Source organism: Hipposideros armiger, unplaced genomic scaffold, assembly GCF_001890085.2.
Source record: "Hipposideros armiger isolate ML-2016 unplaced genomic scaffold, ASM189008v1 scaffold_511, whole genome shotgun sequence".
NCBI lineage: Eukaryota > Metazoa > Chordata > Mammalia > Chiroptera > Hipposideridae > Hipposideros > Hipposideros armiger.
In genome coordinates this window covers 723,301-740,999 of record NW_017731861.1, presented here as the reverse complement: position 1 = coordinate 740,999, position 17,699 = coordinate 723,301, and the positions used below count along the sequence as shown (strand labels likewise).

Below are 17,699 nucleotides of genomic sequence, written 5' to 3'. Positions count from 1 at the left end.
CTGTGACTCAGACCCTTGCTGCCCCATCCCTTGCTCCCACCCTGAGAGGGGTATTTAATGAGTGCTGGCTGTCTTCTCTGGGGTCTAGTCATGTGTCTCAATGAAGTCCCCAAGAAATGGTGTCTGCCTGCCCAGTACGGACAGATGAGGCCCCAGAAAAGATCCCTTCAGACCTAGAATTGTGGAAGGAGGGCCAGCCCCTCCCTCTTGTGTGTGTAGTGGGCAGAGGGAGCAGAGCAAGGCATCGAGGAAGGAGTCAAGGTTAAACCACCTCCAGAGTCTGATGCCAAGGCCCCGGTGAAGGTGCTGGGGCCATGTGCATGTGGGGGTGGGGCAGGGTGAGGGGGAAGCCATTGCCCCCAGATGCTAATGGGAAAGGCCTTGGGCCTGTGAAATTAAGGAATGAGATTAACCTTCAGCCGTGATATTCAGCAAAGCCATTAACCCCCAGCCACTGAGGCAGGCCTGCCTTCCCTGGAGACAGAATCTTCATTACATGGCCTACGACCCCGCCTTCCCTTTTCTGGGGCCCATCACACGTACACCCACACCCACACCCACAGTGGCCTGCTCTGCCCAGGCGTGTGGCGGCCCTCCTGGAAAGAGTAGCTGCCAACAGCTGATGCTGGGTGGGTAATTGAGGGAGCTACGCTGCCTTGGCTTGGGCCACAGCTCTGCCTCAACCTTGCTGCATGACCTTCGGCAAGTTCCTTCCCCTCCCTGGAACCGTCCAATGTCCGATGCTCCGTGCCTTGAAAGGCTGTTGTGAGGGTTGAAGGAGACAATAGATCTTTTGCTGTGAAAATGAAAGTTCAATTCAATTGAACTCTGCAAATGTTGACTTGGGGCTTCTTCAGGTACTGTAGGGCATGTGGGGGAGCTCGAGCCAGACCCTGCTCCCCGCTGGAGCTCATCGTCTTCCGAGGGAATAGGATACACACATACACGCGTGCACACACACACACCCCTAAGATCCATGCAGATGCCTAAGCAAGTTGGGGGTTGTGGGAGCTAGGATGTCAGAGGAGAAAGCTATGACTTCTGATCAGGGGGAGGAAGGACCTGAGATCGTGTCATAGGTAAGGAGGAGAAAGGCCACCCCAGGCTGAGAGTAAGCAGAGATGAACACTAGGAGGTGAGAGAGCACAGCATAGGTGTGGAGAACAGCCAGTCACCCAGTGTGGCTAGGGAATGCCTGTGAGAAGTGGGGCAGCAAATCAGGAGGCTGGAGAGAATGAGGCCGTGTACCTGTGCATAGTGAGGGCTTTGTCCTGTCAGTGACAGGGACAGGGGACCAGGGGAAGGGCATAGCCCTGGGCAAGGGTCGTTATGGCTGCTTCTCATGGATGAATGGGAGGGGCCCAAGTGGAGGCTGCAGCAATGGTCCAGGCAAGAGAAGCCCAGGCCCCATGAGAGCTTGGGTACAGACTGGCTGTGGGGACTGAGACAGGAGATAATGCTGGGCATAGATACCTTTTCTCACCACTGCCTGTTTCATTAGCCAGGAGGTCTGCCTCATCTCTGTAGGAGGCCAGGCTAATAGGAGCAACCTGTTGGGCAATCCCCACCTGCTTCAAAGGTGTGGGGTTCAGGGTAGGACTAAGTACCAAGTCCCACCCTGTGCTGAATCCAGTGGGCTGGGCCAGATCAAGTCCAGATCAAGTCTAGATCAAGGCCACTGATCCCTTAACTCATCAGAGCTCAGGTTTTGCCATCATCATCAGGCTCTGAGAGGGATGAGCAGACACTTAGGGCCACCTACCCCTCCACCATTTCCATCCTTCCTCCTAGCCAACAGAAACCCCTTTGATTCCGGTGGCTCCCTTCTCCACACCTGGCTGCATTAGCTACCTGCAAGGTGATGCCACACACCTCCCCAGTAATTGGCTGAGAGAGCATGTGACACAATTCTGGCCAATGAGATGAGAGGCGCGGTCTGCTAGGGGCTGATGGGGAGGTTTCAAGTTCCTCATAAAGACCACACGTGCGAAGGGGAGGGCCCCTCTTCCTTTGGTCCCGGTCCCATCTGCGAACACTTTGTCCCCATGAACCAGCTGAAGATAGCAATTCAGGGGTGTTGGATAGATCCTGAGTTCTTGAGGACACTGCTGAGCCAGCACATCAACCAATTCTGGCAGCATCCTACATGGCAGACCCTTGCAATGTGTGATAATAAATCTTAGAGTTTAAGTCCATGTAAGTTGGGGTTTCTGTTACTTGCAGCCAATGTAACAAGGGCGATGGCTAGGCTGGCCTCAGAGGGGGCATTTGGCACCAGGGGATGGGCATCTCTGAAAGGGACAGAACTCATTTAGCTTCCACCCTGGGCCTGATCGCTTTTCACTGGTTAGCCCTTAGGTTCTCCTAACAGCCCAGCTAGGTAGGAATCGGTAGGTCTGGAGAAATTGAGCAGCTTGCGACAGGTCACCCACTTAGTAAATCAAAGAGCTGCGGTCAAACCCAGCCCTGCCAGCCTCAAAGCCCTGCCCACAGTGTTTTGGTATGTTGGGCAGCTGGTGGGAAATCACAGCACTCCAAGATATCAGAGTGGTAGGTCCTAGAATTACCTAGTCTACCCCCCACCCCCCAACTATAGAGATTTGAGGACTGAAATTCAGAGAGGTCAAGAGGTAGAGGTTCATGTGAGCTCTGAACCTAGGCTTCTGACTGGTACCCCCCACCTTGTACCCCAGACGCCTGCCCCTGTCCTCTCGCCGCTGGCACCTGGACACCTCTGTGCTGGCTGCAAGCGAGCTCTCAATCTGGCCCAGCTGCCATGGTGCCAGGTGACCTTCAACAAGTGTCCTGCCATTGATGGACCTCTGGCCTTGAGTCCCACACATGCAAGAGGGGCTGAGGGCAAATGTCTAGTGGGGGGCACCCCCCCCCAACTAGTTAGGCAGCAAAGGCAGCCAGAAGCCCAGGGTGTGGAGGGGCTCATTCATTAAAGCAGCCAGCGCCTCCCGCCCCTCGGGAGTGCCTGCTGATTGGTTCATAATTTTCTGGGCAAATGCAGGGCCATGTGTGAGATGACTCTGGGGAAATCAGGCCAAGGATTGGTTTGGGTTTGAAGCCTCTGTCCCCAGGGCCCCCCTTCGTCCCACCCCTCCCCATCGCCATCACTCTTGTCCGTGTCTGAGCGTTCTTCAAATGTCTTTGCCTTTAAATGAAGGTTGGGGCTCCAAAGGGGTGCCTCATTCTATGTTTGCCTTGCCAGACATGAACAATGGTGGTCAGACAACAGGAAGGACTTCCAAGGCACCACTGTCTTCTTTAAGGCCCCTAGGAATGCTGGGACCATCCTGTACGTAGGTCAAGTAGCCATTGAAGTGCAGACTATGGGAAAAGATGAGCATGGCCATTCACATGGACCCAGTCACAGTCTGCACACCCCTCCCCCACACACTCAGACACACTGGCCTCCTTTCCAGCCCTGAATGCATCTCCACCTCCTCCACACCTGTGCTCTTGTTCCCAATGGCCTTGCACCAACCCTCCCCTAATTTTTGTGGGGCCCGGGTGGTGCGGGCAAGGAGGGAGGGGAGGACAGAGGATGGAGGAGGGGGAGGCTGGGAACCTGTTCACACAAGTTGTGTCTGGATGCCCACCTTAATTACCTTCACATCCCTCTCACCTCTGATTAGAAAAATATTTTGTGTGTGTGGTAAAGTATATATAACATAAAATTTACCATTTTAACCATTTTTAAGTGTACAATTTGGTGGCATGAAGTACATTCACAATGTGTGTAACCATCACCATATTTAGTTCAACACCCCAAACTACACTGTGCCTATTAAATATTAATAACAGCTCCCCACCTTCCCATCCCCCTGCCCTTAGCAACAACCATTCTACTTTCTGTCTTTCTGACTGCCTATTCTTAGTACCGCATGTAAGTGGGGTCATTCAATATTTGTCCTTTCCTGTCTTCTCCCCTCTGATATTTACAGCTCTGACGGCCCCTCCTACTCATGAGATCACACATGACCTTGTGTTGACGTTGAACCTTTTCCTGTGTGACTCTTCCCCAGAGCTCCCCGTGTGCAGCTTTCGCCCAGCGGAGACTCACAGCCCTGGGTCTGCAGCGAGATCCAGCGAAACTTGACTCGATGCTCAGGTGAACGGCAACTGACTGTGTGGGTGAATTACTGGAAGTCGGAAGCACTGAGAGAGTGCAGGAGGGAAGGAGCAGTACCTGAGGGCACACCTGCTGGCTGGCCGGATGAACATCAAAGTTCATCATGGAAGGGGTAGGGAAGGAGAGTGGGGTGATGGGTAGCCCCAGGGAGGCCAGGTCCTGGTTTGCCCTGGGGAGGGAAGGAGACAGGAGTCAGGATGCCAGTGCTTGGGTGTCCAGCACTCTTAACTCTGCGCCCAAGCCTGGCAGCCAAGGGCCCCAAGGGGACTCTGGATTGATGCGAAAGGGGAGAGTGCAGCAGCCCTACCTAGTTCGGGCCTGGACACCTGGACAGGTAATGGACCCGGGAGCTTCTGATCGCTAGCCAGAGCTTTGGGAAAGCTCATCTTGGTCAGGAGATTGGTTGCACTCCCAGGTTCCCTTCCCCATGACTCTCTGTGACCTTGGCCACATCCGAACGTCTCAGCTGCCCCATCTTTAAAATGGGCCTTGCATCCCTGCCTCACCTGTGGAAGACCTTGCCAGAATGACCCACTTCCTTGATGGGAATCCCGGTTTAGGCTTGGGGGCATAGAGGCTGCAGGGGTGGAGTTTAGGGAGTGTGTGTGTGTGTGTGTGTGTGTGTGTGTGCGCGCGCGGGCACACATACCCTGACCTCATAGGAGAGCTGGGAGTGAGTGTATCAGTGATCTTTCCTCCAACCAGCAAGGGGGCTCACAGGTCATCAGGATTCAACAGATAAGTCAAGGGGTCCTCCTGGGCCATCAGAGTCAGTGGAAATGACAGAGGCAGACAGCTGACCCCAGGAGATGGTGCTGTCACAGAGGGCACATGTTCACGGGGAGCTCCCCGCACTGCAGCCTCCAGTGTCTGAACTAGCTGAATCCCCTCCTGAGAACTGTGAATCCACCAAACCTTAAAAGAGGTCTCGGGGGACTGGGGCCAGGGAAGATTTCCAGGAGATCAAGGGAGGGGACCCCTGACACAGGGCTGAAGGCCATGAAGTTTTGAGATGGCCCTTAGGCTGCCTCCCTTGGGGATGACCACCGGCTGGTGAACCACCCTGGTCCTGAACTCAAGTGGGAGGGGGGACTGTGGGTGTGAGACGGGGAGGTAGATTTGGAGGAGCTGAAGACCCCCTCTCTTCCTCCACACACTGGCTTCCCCTGCCTGCTCTCAGGAGGGGTCTGAGTTGTCCCCTTCCAGGGCTTGTGGGCAGCTTCTGGGAACCTCATTCCCAGTGGGGCGGCTGAAAGGCCTTGTGGGGACGGCAGGTTTCTAGCCTCCACCTCCTCCGTCTTCTGCTCCCCTCCCCCTCCTTGCCACACCACCTGGGCACCACTCACCTAAACTCCTTGTAGTTGGGAACCACTCTGGCGATGGCCACCATGGGGCTGGGGTTGTTGACCAGGGGCTCGTTGACTCCCTGGAGAAAGACCTGGGAAAGAGAGAAGGCAGCTGAGTCCCCGGTGGCTTTGGGTCCACTCAGGGACATGGCTGGCAGCCTTCCTGCCATCTTTCTTTCATTTCAACAGTGGACTCATTCCTGCTTCCACCCCTCTGCACCTGCTCCTGCCTCACGAGGGTCCTCCTCTGCTCAAGGCTGCCCTCTTTCAGGCTCTGTGCCAGGGACTGGGCAGCAAGGGGAGAAGGCATGTTTCTGTCCCACATCCCTCCACTGCCATCCCAAGTAGCTCCTGATCTGGCTCCGGGCCCTCACCCCTTGTCCACCAATGGGTTCCCATTTTCCCCTGAACACTTACCTGACTCCCCCCAGCTGGGATTCTTGTGATTCCTCTACTTCTCTGACCCCTCACTGGCCTCTGCTTCTACTCTTGCTCCCAACCCATTCCCTTCCCCACGCAATTTGATACATGGTGGCAAAAGCTGCCTTCTTAAAAATGAATTGGATCATGTCATTCCCTTGCTTGAGACCCTGCAATGACCACTGCCCACCCGCACTGCCCTTAGAATGAATTCCATAATCCCACCATGATAGCCAAGGCCTGCACGCGCTGGCCTCTCTGCCCCTTGGCCCACGTCTCCTGCCAGCCCCCAGTCCTCTTTCTGCTCCAGCTTCTGTTATGTCACCCTCAGCTTCTGTTATGTTTCTGCCTCAGGGTCTTTGCATGTGCGGCCCCGGCTGCCTAGGCTCCCCACCCCCACCAACTCAGTGGCTGGCTCTTTCTCTTCCTTGAGAGCTTGAATGTGAGCACTCTTCCGTGACCACTCTGCAAAAGTCGCCCACTTCGTTCCCTTAGCCCCTGCATGACCTCTGCCATAGCACGCATCGTAGCTTGTTGATTCTAATTTCTGTCTTGTTTTTTTTCTGTCCATCTGACTAGAACCCAGGCTCCACAGGGCCGGGGACCATTCACTACTGTATTCCTAGGTTTCAGCAAAGGCACCTGGCCCACAGCAGGAGCCCCATGTGTTTCTGTGGGATAAATGAGTGCCATTAGTGAGGAGAAAAGGGGAGGCGGAGGGGGGGGGGAGGAGCTGACTGTGTTTTTGAGGGTGGGAAAGACAGAACCACAGAAACCTGGGAGGAGAAGGGGGAGGAGACTGGCAGTGGCTTCCGGGAGGGGCTGGGGTTGAGCTGGTCTCGGCGGCTGGGTGGGGATCCCAATTACAGGTGATGATGGGCAGAAAGCAGGGTGAGGGACACATGTGAAGGGCCATGCCTCAGGCATATCTGAGGAGGGGCAGAGGCCCCTGCCAGATCCACACCAGCTCAGCCACTCATTCCAGCTGGGTCACTATGAAATTGTGGCCAGTCCCTGCTCTGCTTTGGGCCTCAGTTTCCCAACGTGTACACTGAGGGGTTGACATGCTCCCTGGTCCTTCTAGCTCTGACCTTCAATGGGAGGAGAGGGCCTGGGGGAAGGGGCTTATTCTAAATCTCTCTTCCTTTTCTCCTCCCTGCCCCAAACCCTAGCACCCTCTGCGAAGCCCCTCAGCCAGGACCCATCTCAGCTGGCTGCCAGCTAAGGACGCATAGGTTTGAGCTGACAAGGGCTTAATATAGTCCTCAGGGCCTTTCAGTTGCCACTGGGGCCTCTGGAGGCTGAACCCCTTCACCAAATTCGGAGGACGGAATCTCTGATGATGGTGTTTCAACCTTTTGATGGGGGTGGGGGTCTGGGCCTGAGGGACTTTGCTGGAACGCTGTCAGGCTCTACTGCTCACAGGTGTAAGGGCTGAGGTGGGGGGTGGTCTGAGAGGTGTATGTGTATGTGGGGGGGACTAATTTACAACTGTTCTGTGCTCAGTGGTCAGGTGGAAATGAGATAGCTGCCGAAGCACATTTGCTCATGACAGCCCAGTGAGAAACAGGAGTGATTTCTCCTCCCTCTGTGCTCCGGTCTGCCACCAGAGGCAGACAAGGAGGACACCTGGGCTGGGCAGGGCAGTGGGCAGGGTGCTGGTGGCAGAGGGGCCCAGATGCTACAAGGTGTATATGGGGCAGATCCGCGGTGGGCCCTGCAGGCCACGCTGCTGCTGGGCATCCTTAGGAAGGGGCATGAGAGAAGGGGGGTGAAGGCAGAGGGCACCTACAAGTCTGACACATGCTGGCATCCAAGGGGTGGCTGTGGAGAAACAGGTATGTGGGTCAGGGCTCCCATACCAGACTCCCCGTGGATCTCGGTGTCCCCAGCCGTAAAATGGGACTGCAGAACACATCTTGTCCTGCCAGCTCATAGTACTATGGGGCAGATCAGATCAGCCACACTGGGGCACAGGGAGGCCAAAGCTTGGGCCCCCAGGCTCCACCCTGATCATACTCAGGCCATGAATGGATTTGAACCTGTCACTCCTGGGCAGTTGGAAGGCTGGGGGGAAAGGAGGAGGGGTTAGGTTCCTGGACCACATCTCCCTGAAGCATCGCCTGTCCTCCTGCGACTGTGAAAGCCCTCGGGGCAGAAGATAATGGTGGGGAGGGTGTGCAAGTCGGGCCTGGCCCTGGCCTGGCTAATAAAAGAGGCTCTGTAAATAGGTGTTGAATGAATGAATGAATGGATGGATGGATAGATGAATGGATGGATGGATGAATGAATGAATACCTAATTAGAAGACCAGCCAAACCTTCAGAAACAGTACTCAAGGAATGGTAGGGTGGTCCTAAAATTTTCAATTTGGGATGTAAGCCCTAGGTCAGGGGTCCCTCCTCCAGAGGGACAGAATAGGAGAGAAACGGCCAGGAAATGTGGGCCAAGGTCAGATGGGGGGGTGCTTTTCCTCCCGCCATGAGGTTCAGACAGACATAGGGCTTTGGGAGCCTCCTCCCTTCCTGGCAGCTCTCCCTGCGTGGTGTGTGAGGAGCAGAGCAAGGGAGGATGAGGTGAGGGCAGGGCTATGTGCCTGAAAAGTGCGAGGAAAGGTCAGGCACCATTCATCTTCATCTCCATCCCCCTCATACCTGCCATCCCTGGGCTGTTCTTCACAAACCATGTCAGCTATTTTGAAAGGCCCAGTTGCTTTCTCCCTTTTTGGTTTCTTCCCCAGACAGCCCTGCCCCACAAGGGCAGACCCTGGGGCCTGTTACAGCTTGGCACCTTGCCCCCACCCCTACAGGGGCCCCAGTCCGGCACCTCTAGAGCTGTGTGGTCACAGCCAACATAGCGGGGAATGAAGCTGCCCTTCCGGACGACCGTCGCGTACAGTGGCAGTGGCAGTGGTCGCGGCAGTGGCTCCTTTGGCTGTCCCAGACTGGGTGGGCTGGGACAGGGTAGGGGAAGAAGACACACAAAGAGGAGGATGACTACGGGGCAGACCTGGCCATAAATCCAGCCCTCGTCAGACCATCACTGGCATTGCTCCACCGAGGTGCCGAGCCGATAATTAAACTCATGGTCCCTGCGAGCCCTTCCGAGGAGATCAATACAATAAATCTTCCTTTTTCTATTTGAATATTTCATCACTCTCACAAGGACTACTGCCTGCCTGCTCTCTTTGTAAAGATGTGATAACAAGGCCTGGACAGAAGGGCAGGACGCCTGGGGTGAGCTGAAGTGCTGAGTCCCCCAGGTGAGGCACTAATCTCTCTGGGCTTCGCTTCCCTGCCTGCCCCTGGTGCCTGGTCTTTGGAAAGGTGCAGACCCCTGAGGCCATGGTTGAGGAGTTTCTTGGAAAAGGGGTCAGTACCAGGGCCTGGGGAAAGGAGGAAGGAGGAGAACTAGGCTGCACTGAGCACCTACTAGGTACTGAGCTCCTTACTAGGTGCTTTATGCCCATCATTGCACTTGACCCTCCAAATGGTCATGCTAAGAGGTATATTGTCTTAATTTTGCTGATGAGAAATGGAGGCCTGGGGGTTAAGCAGCTTCCTATGGATACCCAGCTAGCAAAGAGCAAACCTGGGAGAGGAACCCAGACAATCCAGCTTCACATTGCTCTTTACTCTGGGGCACTGTAGAGGTCTGGAGTGCACACTGGAGGGAGGGAAATGATGCCTCTGTCATCTCTGGCTCAGTGCCTGGCACACAGTAGGTGCTTAACAAGTACTTGAGCAATCAGCAAGTGAATTCTCCTTTCCACCAATCAGCACTGGGGAGAGGGGGTGGGCAGCGGAGCTGGCTTGGGAGAGTCAGACCACGGACTGAGGGTCCTGAGCGCCACTAGATGGGTGCATTCCAGGGAACACCTTATCTCCCAAATACCCCACCTCTCCTGGGGTGTCCTCCTGCCAAGGTAGCATGTGGAGGCAGCACAGAAAGAGCTGTACCCAGCTTGGGAGATGGTGTGGCCTGGGCTCACCCTTGACTCTGCTCCTCACTTGCTCTGTGACCCAGGAGGAGAGGATTCCGCTCTCCTGAGTCCTATGTAAGCAAACTATAATTCACCTTGAGGATTAGAGATGGCGTGTATAATGTCTAGCCTAGCCTGGAACATAGCAGGTTTCCGTAAATACTGCATTGCTTTGATTTTTAGATACACTCCCACCCTTTCAACATACTCGTATATGAAATCAGAATACATCTTTAGTTGGTGTGTTCATTTAATGTGGTAGATGTTCTATGCCAGTTGGGCTGTTTGGTGGAGATGAATTTGGAGAATTGCAAATTCTTATGGAAGTCATTCCTGTCTACCTGCCAGGAGCTGTGTTTCCTGAGGCCCCCATGGTCCTAGACTTGTCATAGTGCAGGATGAGCGTGGATGTCCAGGGCTGCTCTGAGGGAAGAGCCGGGGCCCTCCCCCTGCCTCTCGCAGGCTTGTGTGGGCCCAGAGCCTGGGCTCTGACTCACCATCACCCGCTCAAAGTGGTAGGGGTGGAAGACACGCAGGTACTTGGTGGGGATTTGGTATGACAACAGCTCCTCTTTCTTTTTGTTGTCCACCACTTTGAGGATCCCATCTGGAGAGAGGAAAAATGAGTACAGGATCAGGACCAGGCTCAGCTGACCACCATCCCGCCAACTTAAGTGAGAGATATTCCTGAGAGTAGGGGAGCAGGGGCCAAAGGGAGAAATCCACATGCATGCGCATGTGTATACCACAATCAGGCACACTTCACAAGCAAGTCTGAGCCCCCGCACAGGACAAGGCTGTGTGCTAGGTGCTGCTAGGACCCAAATATGCAACTGTCTCCTGTGGTCTAGAAACTCCCAGCCCAGGGATTGATACACAGATCTGGGCCACGCTCCCCATGGCAACACACACACGTGTGCATCACAGACACACAAACAAGCAGGAACAGTATCCCTTTCCAGGAATAAGGCTCCTTCCCGTGGTTACAAACGCCCTCACTGCTCCTCAGGCAGGGACTATCTCTCACACGTTGCAGATAGGGAAACTGAGGCCCAGTGAGGAAAAGAGATCTGCTCAAGAAACTTTTCAATACAAATATCAATAAAAGTCTACTCCAAGTAAATGCAAACTGGTTTAAACACTAAAAATAATGCACCATTTAGAAAACTCTCTCCAAAGAGACTACATTTTGTCATAAAATGCATGAACTTTGGGATAAACTCTGAGGAGAGCACCAACGACCTGGAAATAATCATGGCAGTACTACTTAGAGCACCTACTGGGTGCCAGGCATGGGCATGGGTACCCCTGAGCCATTATTCCAACAAATCCCCACCACAACCCCCTAAGTAGGAATCACCATCTATATTTTTAAAATGTAGACACTGGGGCTCATAGAGGTTATATAACTTGATCAACCTCACACAGAGGCTGTATTGGTGACTCTTGAGGCATCTTCCCACTCTCTAAGCCTATGATTTGTTGAGGAAGAGGAGATAAGGAAGTAGGAAAGGAGGAGGAGGGTGGAGAAATGAGGGAGAAGGAGACAAAAGAGAAATCTAGAGAAGAATGGGAAAGAGAGGATTGAGGTAGACAGGTGTACCTGAGGGAGACTGTTGGGTACCCTCTTGCCCTCTGCCTGTCTTCCTGAGACTATGGCATTTCAGCACCAGGGACAGCTGCTGGCTCTGTGGGCTGAGCAGGCTGGGAGCCTAGTGCTGCTGGGCCACTTGGACTTGGGGTGGGTCACTTGGATGAGGGAGTGGAGGAGGAAGCAGAAGTCTTCGCTGATTACTCTTGCTTTCTTCCTCCTCCTCACAGCTACCCTGGACACATACAGAGGGTAAGGCTCTTGCCAAAATCCCTCAAAGCTGGCCATATGGGATCCATGCTCAAAGGAAAGGGAGAAAAAGGACACCAAAAGGATTTGAGGCTGCCTTGAAAAAAGAGTAAGGCAAGGGAGTTGAAGTCAGTAGACCTGGGTTTTATTAATAGTACCACTACACCAACTCGCTGTGTGACACTTAGCCAGTCACTTAACCTCTCTGAGCTTTATGTTCCTGCTCTGCAAAACGTTAAAACTTTGGAAGAAAAACCCTGTCCCTCTCCTAATCTTGTTGTAGGGAGGGGAATGTGTTTTCAAGCTATAAAATTCTAAGCAAATGCTTTTCATAGCTGTCACTATTTTCCTCCTCATTATCCATCTGTGGAGCGCCATACACTCACACAGCCCTGAGCAGATTCAAAAGACTCAGTTGGGGGATTCCAGGGCTCCCAGCCAAAGCTACAACAGTAGTTGTGGAGGCTGCAGCCCCCCATGGCCAACACCCAAGGCCCCTGAGTCCCCAAATCCAGTTGGAATTTGCTGAGGCCAAATAAGGGTGAGTGTCCTGCCTTCCTTCCCGCCATCCCCAATCTCTGGAGCCCTGTGTGGGCAGCCAGCAAATGAGCTGTGACTGGGAGAATGGACAGCCATCCCTCCCTGTTCCTGTCTCCACGCTACAAGCATGCTTCATCAGCTTCTTCTCTGGGCACTGTGCCCCTCAGCCTCCCACTGCTTCCTTTGTGTGGCCAACAAGCCATTTCTGCTGCCTGCCTATTTTGGCCCTGCAACAGGGTCTGCAGCTCCCCTTTGCTTTTCATTAACACATCCTCGAGCTACTTCCTGCCCTTCCCCCACCTCTTGGCCTGGCCCCCATCTCCCCCACCCCCCACTGCAGATGTCACCACAGCAACCGGCTCCAACCAGGTTCCAACAAGCATCTAACTACTTGGATCTGCAAAGCGGCACTTGCCAATATTCCCTGCCTGCCCGGGAGGCTCCCTACTTCCTGTCCCTCCTACAGTGAGTCCCCTCCCCTTTCTGCTGCACAGATGGGCCCAAGGCCACTGGCTCATCATACCCTTTCCTGTAGAGCCCAGGACAGGATCTCAGCCCAGGTTTACTCACCACACCCTGAACTTCCCACCAGCTACATAGACACACACACACGCACACATGCACACACACATACACCACACACAGACACGCATGCCTACAGGCACAGTCACGAGCACATACTCACACACACAAGCCAGCATCATGCAGGCAATTCACAAAGACAGGCACACACGTGCATTTGCATGAAATCCTAGATCAATTTTCCTTCTCTTTCACATTTTCTCATATCATCCCAACAACCCCACCTATCCTTTTATGGCAGAAAAAATATCCTCTGGCTTGACCCAGAATTAGCCTCTTTTCCTTTTACTGACCCCCCCTCCTCACCCTTTTCATCTCTCCCTTTCCACTGTCTTTGCAGCTGGCTTTCTGCTTTTTGTGAGGTGGACACGGAATTCTAAGTCCCTGGGGAGGTTTCAAGGGCAGAAGTAAAGCCCGTCCTCTGAGGGAAAGACCATCTGCAAGATGCGAGCCTGGGGTGCTTCTGACCAGATAAGAGCAGACATTGTGGGCACCTGCGGGTCTGCACTGACAGTGCCCGGTGCCAGCGTCCAAGCAGTCCTGCCATCAACCAGCCAGGACTACTGTGTGTCCGCCTGAGCTCTCACCTGAGAGCCCCAGTGTGGAAAACACAAGTGTACGCGTGTACACTGGTGCCTTAAGTTGCCTGCAGTGTTAAAATTTGCCAAGATGTGGGGGCTGGAGGACCTCCAGGGGCGGAGGAGCGAGAACTAGTAGACAGTTTCTACAAGAGTGGACCTCAACCATTGGAAGCACAGGGACACCACTATGTGACAGTAGGAAGTGCCTGGGGAGAATGAGGCAGAATAAGAGGCCATGCTAGGAAAGCAGCTAGAATGCTGGACCCACAATGAGCACCTATAATGCTGAGTCCTCTGTCCTTCGCTTACTGATGACTTGACCTTGAGCCAGCTACTTAAGTTCCCTGCACCTCAACATTCTCATCTAAGCAGTGGGAGCAGCATGACTCCTCTGAGCGACTCGTGGTAGGAAGCTCTAATGTGCATTTCAGTGGGAGGTGTGGTAATAACAACCACGAAAATAATAACAATGGTCATAAAGAAGATAAGCTTTCGTTGTCTGGAAAATTCATTTATGTAGAACAACTCATTTTTCGCGCAGGCTGGTGAAATGAGGCATGACAGTATTATGATTTCTTTTCTTTAAAGTGCTTTTAACTGAGCCCAAGGAGGTGTTCAGGTGGCATCCAGCGGAGCTGAGAGGGACCCTGATCCTGCCTTACAGCCCCTCCCACACCCAGCCCCCACCTCACCTTCTCGCCCCACATTCTCAGCTTGGATCTCCACTTTGACCGTGTCCCCCCATATGGAGGCTTTGGTGGGCTCCGCGGTCACAGATGTGATTGCCTTGGAGTTCTGGTACTTGGCTTCCTCAGATGTGGTTTTCCTGGAGGGGGAGGGGTCAGCAGGCTGAGTCAGAGGGAGGGTGTCCTGCCAGCTGCTCACCCCTCCTGGACTCCACCGTTCATAAATCTGAGTGAAAAGTGGACAGAGCATGAAAGCTCCCTCCCAGGCAGACGCTCATGTCACCCCAGACCAGAGAATACCAGGTCTCTCTCTGGTTACCCTGCCTGCTCGGGTGACCACACTGTCTTGCTGGTCAGCGCTGAGGCCTTCACATGGACTCAGGCACCAGAGCGCAGGGTGGGGTGGGAGTGGGGGAGATGATGCCTTGTGGGCCTGGCTTCCTGCCCCTGCCAGAATGGGGCTCCCCAGCAGGTGCCTGCGTGCACAGACTCCAGTCTCCTGACCCTCTTCTTTAGGCCTGTTTGGTGGACAGGGCGGCTGTGTGGTGCTGCCTGCTCTTTGCCCTTCACTTCCCTAAGCTTCTGGGCCAGATTCCCAAGGCTCAGCCCAGCTCCCACAGCAGCACTCACTGTGTGCAGGGCCCTGGGGTGGGCACCCAGAGCTGGGCACGGGGCAGGGCAGGGTGAGGGCTTTCCGGCCATCAAGCACTTACAGGTGGTGTAGTGCTAAGCTGCCCAAGGTGAGGTGGGAGCTTGGGTCCTCTGCTCCCCAGTGCATCACACAGGTCCCTGGGATAAGTGTCTCTGAGATCCTGAGCCACCAAACAGCTCGGTGAGAGAGTTAATACTTCTGTTGAGTAGGTTTTTATGTTGGGGTTGTAAACGGTGCTGCTACATTAACTGCAGCAATCACGAGGAAGGGATCATTCGGGAGCCTCACCACACTCGGGTGCACAAACACTACCCCAGGGTCGAAGCAGAGATGATGTCCTCCCCAGCTTTGGCCCCACCCCCAGAGGTCCCCAAAGGGAATGTGGGGCAGGACAGTCAGACCAGAAGCTCAGAGCCCATGCGCCCCGTGTGTTCGCAGCACCAGCTGGGGTCCTCCCCAGCCCGGCTCGTTCCTCTCCTCTAGGACCCCTCTGGACCCCCGGCCCTTACTGCTTCCTTGGTCCTCTGGACTTGAGTGACACAGTGGCCTGGCTCCTTGCACCCCACTTGTCACAGCCCTACTCCTGTGGATAACCATTCTTGTGGGAGTCCGTCTCTAAGCACCAGGGGTCAACTGAGGACTCCTCATTCTGCTTTGACTGAGAGGCAATGTGGCATGGTGATGACAACAGGGCCCCTGATTCAGACCATCCGGGTTCTAAATCCCAGCTCCATACCTTACCAGCTGTGTGACTTTAGGCAAAGTGTATAACCTTGCTGTGCCTTACTTCCTTCATCTATGAAATGGGGATGATAACACAGGTTTGTTGTGGGTATGAAGAGAATAATATGTGTAAAGTACCTGCCACATTGTTAAATACCACGAAAGTGCTTAAAAATAATAATAATAATAATAATAATAATAATAATAATAATAATAATAATAGCCCCCGACCTGGTGTCTCCCCATTGTGACCCCAACTCTGGGTCTACAAGTTGGGGTCACTGGCTGCTGTGAAGTCCTGGAAAGGGTACAGGCTTCGGCAGGACACAGAAGTGGGTTTGGAGCTCAATTACTCCCAAGCCAGGTCGCTTCCCCTCTCTGGGCTTCAGCTGCCTCCCCTCTAAGTAGTGCTGCCCTTCTCTCCCAGGGCTGTTGTAGGGCTGGAAGGAGTGCACGTGCAGCCCCTGCACACAGAGACCGGGTTCGTGGTATTCCCTCATTTGTGCTATAAGACAACCAGAGTGTTTCTCACAGGGACCCGAGGGCAGCATGAAAGGGAGAAAGGGAAGCACTGAGGGAGGGCTGAGATGAGAAGGGGGGTTCTCCCAGGGAGCTGGAACCCCTCAGACTCAGGGACCACCCAGGTGCATCGCGGCCCCGCCCTGCAAAGGGAGCTGCCCGACTGGTAAGAAGGCATCAGGGCGGTGGGCGCAGCTCAGCCTGCCTCACCCCTCAGGTCCTTCCTTTGGCTTTAGGACCTCTGCTGGCTGAAGGGTGCAATCCGCACCCGTCCTCCTGCTGCTCTGTGCCCTGGTTCTCTCTTCCAATGGCTGCCCTGAAAGTCAGACTCTCAGCTCTCAGCAGCCTCCACCCCTCTCATGCCGCCTGCTCTATGCATTCCTACAGGGTGTTCACCTCCACTCCAGGGGGTGTTCCAGGGAGGTGTGGAGGGAGAAAGTCTGTCCTCTACACCCCAAACGTCAAACCTGCTCCTGCACCACTGGTAGTATTTTATATTCCCTGCGGACCTCCCAGTGCACCAAGATGTCAGAACCAAGGGTGACTGAAGGACTTACGTCACAAGCAGTGCAGTGACAATTCAGTTTGCCACCCATCACCCACACTTGTCAGCCTGACTTCCACCCTCCTGATACCTTTGCCTCTTGCCCCCTCCCCTTCTCTCCACAAGCTCCCGGGTGTCTGGCAGGAGGAATTCTAGGTGGAGAAAGACAGGGAGGACCATGGGCAAGGCCAAGGACACCCACTACCCATGCTGACTTAGCCCAGGCATGGAAAGAGTTAATTAAGCAAGCATTTCTCCTTCCTTCCCTCAAACACAGGAGAGGTGGTCAGGGCTAGGTGAGTGGAGATGAAATAGCTCAGGACAGATGAGGCCCCAGGGGAAGGAGGGAGCTTTTAGCAGGTGCAGGGAGGCTGTCAGGGTAATGGCTTTTCCTGGCACAGCTCTGGGCCTTGGAGCTATTCTAGAAACTGAAGAGCTAGAGGGGGGCTCTGATTCCACACAGAATTGGTGAAGGGGACCAGCTCACTCTCTGCTCCCAGCCCCTATTCAGCTGGGCACATGGGAAGCTGAGTTCTAGGACCCTCAGGCCCCTGAGGGAGTGCTGGTCTCCCAGTGCCGTCTCAGAGCCCAGGGGTCTCTCCAGGACCTGCTTCCACATTGCCATCTGTGCCATCTGCAAGACTGAGACCTTCCCTCCCTGTCCCTGGACCCCAGGGTGCACTTGCTGTCCTGGGCCTCAGATTTAACCCAGCCATGGTGGGGAGGGCAGCCACTCCAAGGTGGACCTGGGGTTGGGTTCAGAGGCACCGTGCAGCAGCCCTGGGTCCCAAGCTACTGGGAAATGTACCCATCTCCAGCCTGGCCCATTCCCCCAGGGCCCTGGAGGGCTATGCGTGTGCCTGATAAACTCCAGCCAGTGGCCCTGCACAGCTGTGACAGGGAGGGAAGAAGACAGACCCTGCTTTTCTTCTGTGAGGTCATAACTAAGGCAAATTCATGATCTGGTTCCCAGGGGCTGCTGCTGTGAGCAGAGGTAAGTGGTGGGATAGCTCAGGACATGGATGGAGCATGCCCAAGTCCAGAGCACCCCCACCTTCCACTGTCCTCTGAACGCCCTCCAGGGCACACACCTTAAGGGTGGAACCTGTGTGCCACGGTCACTGCCTCCGGGAAGCCTCCTCT

General features: G+C 54.4%; 1 protein-coding gene across 1 annotated transcript in view; it reads right to left on the bottom strand.

The window, feature by feature from the left end:
• The window catches only part of CCDC33 (coiled-coil domain containing 33), a 112,866-nt gene that overhangs the window by 54,214 nt on the left and 40,953 nt on the right, over window positions 1–17,699 (bottom strand). The window contains 6 exon segments of the mRNA XM_019668003.1: window positions 4,199–4,310; window positions 5,473–5,579; window positions 8,734–8,817; window positions 8,819–8,860; window positions 10,387–10,496; window positions 14,125–14,258. Of these exon segments, the coding sequence (XP_019523548.1) occupies window positions 4,199–4,310; window positions 5,473–5,579; window positions 8,734–8,817; window positions 8,819–8,860; window positions 10,387–10,496; window positions 14,125–14,258 (589 nt within the window).